Raw genomic sequence first — 9,122 nt, 5'->3', positions numbered from 1 at the left:
AACTCTTGAACTTTTCATAGTTCCCCAACTCACATCTCAATCTGATTGGGCGGGATTCACTCTAGTGAAGTATCATATCAGTGCACTTCTCTAACAGTAAAATGTGTTTTTTTCTTTTCTGCTTTTTTTTTTTTTTTTAAATACAAGTATTTTTAGTGCGATCATTTTATTTACATAATAAATTGCAAAAGAACATCATCACATTTAGTGCAAATGTAACTAACGAGAATCAGATTTAGATACTGCTCTGTAAACTTTTCATATCTTTGTAAAATAAAGCTATCCAATTTAATTATGAAACAATTCTTCATCTGCGTTCATGATAGTTACCAGATATGGCAAACAGAGAAACAAAGATTGGGGCATAGAGAATGTTTTGGAAGATTTTGATCAGGGGCTATGCTGAGTACACTTTCCCATCTCCTCCCAAGCCCTCCCACACACTCCCATCCCAAACCCACAGCTGATTGTAAAATAAAATACACATTTGAGGTATAAACTTTTCTTTTTGAAAACATCACAATATAAAATGGTAACCGGTGATGTAGTAAACTAATATGAGAACTTGTCTATTTGCCTCACTAGCATTACCACCATATAGGCACTTGTCCACATCGTCAAATCATCAACAGCAGTTTTCAGTAATAAGGCATATTCCATGCACAACATTTAGATAAAGGGAAATTAAAAAATAGAAAAGATTTATGGAGCATGAAATCTGCGTGCATGTAAGCATATGTTTTATGTGCATTTTCTCTCTGTACATAATAATAAATATCACTAGATCTGATGCAAGTAATTCACTTCCAGGATTGTGCATATTAAGCGATCAGACTAATCCCATCATTAAATTATCATCTTGCATTTTGTGTTAAGACTCCGCTACCATGTATGAAATATATACAGTACACGTTCCACATGACTTGGCTTTCTGCTTTACAAAATGGGTCTGATTTCTGTGTTTCTACAGAGATGAGTAAGTCAGCCAGCAAAGCATCTATAAGACGCCTCTGCTTTACAGAAACACATTTGTGTACAAATACAGTCTTCATCTGGAAGTGGGCAGTCATTTCTACTTCAGTAAGTACCAGTCTTAGCCTCCACTCCAGGCTTCAAGGGACACAGAGGCCTACAACTCAAAAAGGTGTTTTACATTTGAGGTCTTACAATAATGAAGGGAAGACTTTCAGTTGGAATTAAGTGTAATTCTTTACTGTTCTGCCGAGGTTTCTGATCAAGAGGGAAAGTGGAGCAATGTTTAGAAGTTTCTCTGCTTATCTAGCAACATCCTTTCAAGGAACCCACACTGGCAGAACTAACACACCTGCTTTACTGAATACTAGGAACAGTGAACCCAAGGTCACACTCAAAGAGCCTGATTTGTTTTAACAAGTAATACCACATATTCTCTTATAACTCTCAGGGCATCATCAGCTTGTTTTATCCCAACTATTTTATGAGAAAGTAGTCTGCACCGACACAATTTGTATAGCTGTTTCTGTTTGGAGGCAGGCAGACTCAGTTTAGGAATCACCAAATTGTGTCTGTAACAAACTGAAAAAATTCTGGAGCACATAGTACACAATGAGCAAACACAATAGAAATATAAAGAATCTGTGTGTGTATGTGGAAAATAAAGCTTTTCACACTCTCTCCATCAGAACGAGGGTTCTTCATAGGAGCAAGACTATAGAAAAGGCAGAGTCACAGGTACGGACAGTCATCACTTCAAAGGGGACAATTTACATGACAGCATGAATCATTATAGAAATCAGCAGCAATGAACTCTATGATTATACAGAGCAAAAAAAGTCATAAAGTTTGGACACCGGTTGGGCTGGAGGCCTGGGAAAAGAACCCCATCTAGATATTTGGTGCACAGAAAGCACGTGCCCCATGTGCCTTCCACTGTTGTGCTTTGCTTTTGTGCACAAAACCTGATACAACTGAGGATCTTAGGCCAGACCAGAGTAAATTAAAAATCCTGAAAAAGTTTCCAAAAATTAAAGCATCAATTCCTAGTTTGTAATTCAAAGTTGATTTTTTTTTTCTCTCCTAGGAGCAAGCAAATAAAAATATAGCCATGTACATGTAATTTTACATGTATTTATAATATACGCCGAGTGAAGAGCTCTAGTAGGGGACAGCTAGTGTTAGGTGGTCAGCTTGCTATTGCAGGATTTCTTCATGTTCGTACACAAGACCAAGCAAGGTCTTGTCTCGGGTCACAGACAAGGCTAGAGATCCTATGTTCCAGCTCAGAGCATTCAATTTTGTTATTTCTCTCCAAAATGGAATGTCACACAGCCTTGCTTCAGTCACTGCAGGAAACAAAATGGCAAGTATAAAAGTCAGCAATGTATTATTACAAATGGCTGCAAAGCCACCAGAACACAGCCTCCCGTCCTCCAAACTTGAGGACTGTACAGGTCATCTATTAAAATTTACATTGTAAGGATTTTTGCCTTTATAAATGTAAAATTATTAAACTATGTAAGATATTTGAACCTTTCCCCACACAAAGGATGAGAAGGTATTAGTAATCTTTTGAAAGTTGTTTGTTGTTGTTGTTATGTGCCGTGGAGTCGGTTCCGACTCATAGCGACCCTCCACAGGGTTTCCAAGGCTGTTAATCTTTATGGTTGCAGAACGCCTCATCTTTCTCCAGCGGAGCAGCTGGTAGTTTCAAACTGCTGACCTTGCGGTTCATAGCCCGATTTGTAACCACTACGCTACCAGAGAAAAAAGGACAATGTCCAGGTAAGCAAGGGAAACAAGAAATCTCAGGATTTATATCCCACCGCTGGTATTTCCTTTCTTCATTCAGTCTTCATTAGAAGTTAGGGCACAGAATACCATTTGTCAAGATGTTTTTTTAAGTTACATAAGCTATGGGAGAGGTCTGAGAGCAAGTTTTTCAAACATCTTTGGGCCTCATTAATTTTTACACAATTTCTCTAGAAATGATAAATACTACTGAAAGTTAGGAATCCTGGTGTGGTGTTACAGGATAAGCAATGGACTGCTAACTTCAAAGTACATGTAATTTTACATGTATTTATAGTATATGCCGAGTGAAGAGCGTTCAAAACCACCTTGGAAACCTTATACACAGGGTTTCTATGAGTTGGAATCGACTCCATGGCACTTAACATTAAAAGTCACTTTACCCCCATCACCAAAATTAAGATGTTAGCTTTCAATGCTAGGATCACCTTATTACAATACATTTGCCACACTTATTGGGAGACAAATGTTACTTTAGATATGTATGAATTTTAACCACATTTTAAGATATGAATCAGGTTCTTGGTCAACTCAACGGCTTTACTGAGCTTTAGCCATTGAGTTCTTTTGGTTATAACTTTACGTTCATACACACATTTATACAAACAGTGTGACCTCCTTGCTCCAAGATACTCTAAGATACTTCAACCCCTTTCCCTCCTGGTCCACAAAAGAAATACAATCACATGATGGATGGATGATGGATGAACAGACCAACACACAAAATACTACTCTAAAATCAACAGTTTGGAGGAAATACTGCTCATATATGTTGTTGTTATGTGCTGTGGAGTCAGTTCTAACTCATAGCGACCCTGTACAGGGTTTCTGAGGCTGTAAATCCTTATGGAAGCAAAAAGCTTCATCTTTCTCCCGTGAAACAGCTGGTAGTTTCAAACTTCTGACCCTGAGGTTAGCAGCCCAATTCGTAACCATTATGATTCATGTATAAGCTTGTACATTTTAAATAGATATTTTAAAGTTTTCTTTCCATAGCTGAGAGCAAGCTTTATATACCACATTTTTATTCCTTTTATTCCTGCTAAGTGCTGCTGGGATGATTCCGACTCATAGCAACCCTGTATGGGTTTCCAAGGCTGAAATCTTTGCAAAAGCAGAAAACATCACCTTTCTCCATGGAGGAGTCAGCTGGCTTAATAGCCTGTCATATTTCCTGCCCTGCTTAACTGAGTATCTGCCTGTGTTTAGTAAGGAAGTAATCAAAGCATTAAGTTGGAAGCGAGAAGGGAGATAAGAGTTGCATGCTCAATCATGATCAGGGTGAAACAGCAAATCTCTAGATCTTAAGGCCATGGGAAGAGACAAATGAGTAAGATGACAAACGTACTGTTCTGACTTCTGGCAACAAGCCTCTGGTTTATATGATAAATATTTTAAAATCAAATGAGGAAAAAGAACTATAGAACTTCATTACTAAATTGGGAGTTCTCAGAAATGAAATGGAATGCATACAGATGGGTATCCTAGGCACTGCTTAGCCCACTGCATCCCAGGGTTCCCTTGACTGCCTACTTGTTGCTGCTGTTAAGTGCCTTTGAGTCGGTTCTGACTTACAGTGACCCAGAAAAGGACTCCTAAGGAGAAGCTGATGGGTTTGAACTGCTGACCCTGTGGTTCATAGTCCATCTTAGGCTGTAGTGAGCTTAAACAAACTGATAGTAGCCATTCTGAAGCACAAATCATATGGTTTGCTATGCTGAGAAAGACAAATTCAAGAGAAATGGTGTCACATTCATCTCAATGGAAGCAGTACACACAGAGTCACTGTACCAAAAAGAAATGATTGATGTTCAACTACTTCAAGAGGTATCACATGATCAAGAACCAATGATACTGAAGGAAGAAATCCAAGCTGCACTGAAGACACTGGCAAGGAACCAGGTTCCGGGAATTGACAGTATGCAAACAGAAATCTCGCAACAAACTGATGCACCACTGGAGGCACTCACTCATCTATGCCAAGAAATGTGGTAGACAGCTACCTGGCCAAACGACTGGAGGATAGCCACATGTGTGCCCATTCTAAAGAGAGGTGACCCAGTGAAATGCAGAAATCAGCGGACTATATCATTACTATCAGATACAAGTAAAATTTTGCTAAGGTAATTTAAAAACATCTGCAACAGTACATTGACAGGAACTGCTGGAGGTTCAAGTTGGATTCAGAAGAGCATGTGGAATGAGAGATAGCACTGCTGACGTCACATGGATCTTGGCTGAAAGCAGAGAATGCCAGAAAGATGTTTACCTGTGACTATGTAAAGGCTTTCGACTGTGTGGATCATGACAAGCTATGGACAACATTGCAAACAATGGGCATTTCAGAACACTCAGGTGTGAACAGAAATCTGTACACAGTCCAAGAGGCAGTCATTTGAACACACAAGGGGCAATGGATGGTTTAAAATCAGGACACGTATGTGCCCTATTTGTATTCTTTCTCCATACTGAGTCAGTCAATACTCAGCATACAGTGAATAAGGAAGACCCTTGCAGGATGGATACATTTCAGTAATGGTATGAATATTATGTTATGGAAGAATATTAAAAGTATTTAAAAGTATAAATATTAATAGTAAAATAATATAAAGTTATGGAAAAATACCTAAAGTACCATGGACTGCCAGAAGAACATATAAATCTGTGTTGGAAGAGGTACAGCACAATGCTCCTTAGAAGTCAGAATGACTTTCTTGCTGAAAGTGAAGAGGACTTAAAATACTTACTGATGAAGAACAGAGAACACAGCCTTCTGTATGGGATGTACCTCAATATGAAGAAAACAAAAGTCCTCACCACTGGACCAATAAATAAGCTCTTGATAAATGGAGAAAGACTGAGGTTGTCAAAGACTTATATTTCCTTGGATCCACTATCAACATTCATGTAAGCAGCAGTCAAGAAATCAAGTGACCATACTGTACTGCATTAGGCAAATCTTCTGTACGAGACCTCTTTAAAGTGTTCAAGAGCACAGATGACAGTTTGAGCTCTAAGGTGTACCTGACCCAAGCCATGGTTTTGTCAACACCTTCAAATGCATGTGCAAGTTGGACAGTGAATTAAGGAAGACCACGGAAGAATTGATACATTTGAGTTACGGTGCTGGAGAAGACTATTAAAAATGCCATGAACTTCTAGAAGAACAAACAAATCTGGGCTGGAAGAAGTACAGCCAGAATGTTCCCTAGAAATCAGGATGGCCAGATTTCATCTTTCAGACAGGAGTGATCAGTCCCTGTAGAAGGACATCATGCTTGGTAAAGTGGATGGTCAGTGAAAAAGAAGAAGACCCTAAACAGGACCAAGAGAAGGAACAACTGTGAGGAAGGCAGAGATCCGGGCAGCATTTCTTTCTGTCGTGCATAGAGTCATTATGAGTTGGAACTGACTCGACAGGAGCCTAACAATACACCAACAGACCAACACTGACAAATCCTTGTTGGGAGAAGTACACCAGAACGCTCTTTAGAAGCCAGGATGCTGAGACTCTGTTTCTCATACTTCAGATATATTATCAGGAAGGATCAGTCACTGGAGAAGGACATCAAGCTTGGAAAAGTGGAGGGTCAGTGAGAAAGAGGAAGCCCACCAGTGAACTGGGATGACACACAGGTAGCAGTAATGGGTTGACATAACAACAATGTAAGGACGGTGCAGGACTGGTCAGTGATTCGTTTGTTACTCATAAGATTGCTGAGTTGGAACCGACTCCACAGCACCTAACAATAATAACATACACCGACAGTATAAAATAACACTGGGGTACTCTTAACACTGCCATAGCAAAAAAAAATGCAAACAACAGAAAAAAATCCAACCCAACTCATCGTGTGGAGTTTGTTCTGAGTGGTGGTGATGACACCCATCCCGGCATGGGCCTGCTCTAGTGGGCTCGGGGATGGAGGAGCTACAGGAGCACACCATCAGCCTTTCTCCTGCAGTGCCACGGCATGGGCCTGCATCGCCAACCCGAAGCCCAGCATAAACCGTGTACACTACCATGGTTAAAGAGATAATGCATCCGTATAAAATGGAATGGAGTCCTGGTGGTGCACTGTATGATAAGCACTGGACTGCTAACCTCAAGGTTGGTGGTTCAAACTCACCAGATACTCTTTAGAAACCTTATACAAGGTCACTGAGTCGGACCCAATTTGATGGCACTTAACAACAATAATATAATGGGATACTCTACAGCCCCCCTAAAAAAAGTGAAAAAGCTTTATACTAATATGGAAAGAGTTTGAAGACACAACAAATGCAGAAACAAGACATAGAACAGCAGTGAAAGAGTATGAGGGAGCAGAGAAGGTGGGATACACTTGCATTTGCTTTTTCAGGCATTAAAAAAATTTTTTTTTGGAAAGATGCACAAGATGCTAGTTAACAGTGGGAAAAAAAATGATAGTAAAATATGGATCCAACCCAGATATTAACATGGAACTGATGAATAGATTCTGTAACATTTATATTACATGTTAAAAGAGCGAGGTGGTTTTATATGTCTCATATCTTTATACAGAAAGATACCCAAGATATACTTACTAAGTGAAAAAGTCATAGAGAATAAATTTTTATTGTCTTTTAAATTTTTTTAATTTAAACTTTTAAAAATGTTCACATACACTCAATAATATATGTCCATACATATGTAGAAAAGTCTGAACATTTCAAGAGTTTCTGGGAAAGTAACGATTATGGAGGATTTGTATTTTTGAAATTCTTTATGTCTACTGAGATTTCATTAAGTAAACTGGAGTCCTGGCATTGCGGGTTAATGTGGCAAACTGCACGGTTAGCAGTTCAAGCTTACCAGCTGCTCCTCGGAAACCCTACAACTGGGTCACTGTGAGTCGGAATCGACTCAACGTCACTTAACAACAACAACAACAACAACAACACTGAGATTTCTTTAGGCAAATTCATAGTTCGTAATCACACCAAAAATCAATAACAAGGAAGTTTTAATAAGCTACAGTTCTGTAACTGGGAATACCATAAAAATACAGCAATTATTTTGAAGAATTAACTCTATTTTAACCTCTTCAGAGTCATACTAGTTAAAGTTTGTAAAAAGAGACAGCATAGTTTCCAGTACCTATTAATACTAGAATAATATAGGTTTTCCTGCAGTTTTTTCTTGGACGTAAGAAGTGAAACGTTTCAGAAACTTGGGATACTCTCGCTTTGCCACTGCCCTTAACACTGAGGCTGGTGCCCATCCTCCAGGATTCACTGTAAGACAAAGGGACATGCAAACATGCTGTGACAGATTGTCCAAGTACATGGAAAGCATTTCACTGATTTGCATTTGTTTTTTAAAAATTCCTTAGATTAGAACAGTTAGAAGCTCTTTAAGTTTTAACCACTGATTCTTTAATAACAACTACCAGAGACAATCAAACAGTAAATAAGCAAGCATTTATTACATTTTAAAAATGTTCTTGGTTCCCTAAATTACATGCAAATATTAACATAGGAACACTTTAGTTTATTCAGAGATTTATTCCACAACTTCTGCTATGATGAAATAGGCTACGAAAACTCATTCAGGCATAACGGCTTCTTCAGCATGCTAGCAGTCTGACACTGTACAAAGAGAGTGGGAGGTTTTGATTGAGATGTCAGTGACGATAGCAGGGATGAAGAGAGGGTCAGTAAGAAACCAAAGCAAGTGATGAAAAAGGGCTGCTCTACAACAAGCCAGTATGAAACAAGTAAGAAGTACCAGGGGAGCAATGATTCAGAAAACTAAAAAGCTGACCATAAGAAAACACCTATTAATTTCCTATTCCATTGTTGCTTCTATCCTAATTGTAAATACGTTCTACTAAACAAGCATCAGAGAGTCTCATCTTTCCCCCATAGAGTGACTGGTGGGCACAAACAGCCGACCTTGTGGTTAGCAGTCCAGTACTTATTGTGAAGAGCTCCCACGCTCTCCTAAGGATGCAGCTGAGTGGATTCTGATTCATATCGAGGCTACAGGACAGAGTACAACCGCCCCTTCAGGTTTCTGAGGCTGTCGTCTTTACGAAAGCAGAATGCCTCATTTTTCTCCTGCAGAACTACTGGTGGGTCCAAATTAAGGATTTGAGTCAGTTCAGTCCAGTACAGCATAGCCAACAAAATAATAGAATTGTTGTTGTTGTTAGGTGCCATCAAGTCGGTAACGACCCATAGCGACCTTATTTATGCACAGCAAAATGAAACACTGCTTGATCCTGGGCCAACCTCACTACTGTTGCCACGCTTGAGTCCATCGATGCTGCCACTTGGCCAATCCATCTCCTTGGGGGTCTTCCTCTTTT

General features: G+C 39.3%; 1 protein-coding gene across 2 annotated transcripts in view; it reads right to left on the bottom strand.

Moving 5' to 3' along the window:
- Positions 1–2,284: 2,284 nt before the first annotated feature.
- COL4A3BP (collagen, type IV, alpha 3 (Goodpasture antigen) binding protein) overlaps positions 2,285–9,122 on the bottom strand; it is a 190,204-nt gene continuing 183,366 nt past the window's right edge. Inside the window, exons 18-19 of one of the 2 annotated variants that reach the window (XM_006873295.1) lie at positions 7,910–8,046; positions 2,285–2,321 (exon numbers count right to left, since the gene is read on the bottom strand). In XM_006873295.1, coding sequence (XP_006873357.1) covers positions 7,919–8,046 — 128 coding nt within the window. In that variant the 3' untranslated portion in view covers positions 2,285–2,321; positions 7,910–7,918. The remainder of the gene's footprint in view (positions 2,322–7,909; positions 8,047–9,122) is intronic. The other variant, XM_006873296.1, reaches the window with a different exon arrangement.

This window comes from Chrysochloris asiatica, unplaced genomic scaffold (genome assembly GCF_000296735.1).
Source record: "Chrysochloris asiatica unplaced genomic scaffold, ChrAsi1.0 scaffold00234, whole genome shotgun sequence".
NCBI lineage: Eukaryota > Metazoa > Chordata > Mammalia > Afrosoricida > Chrysochloridae > Chrysochloris > Chrysochloris asiatica.
This window is presented reverse-complemented; position numbering and strand designations above follow the sequence as displayed.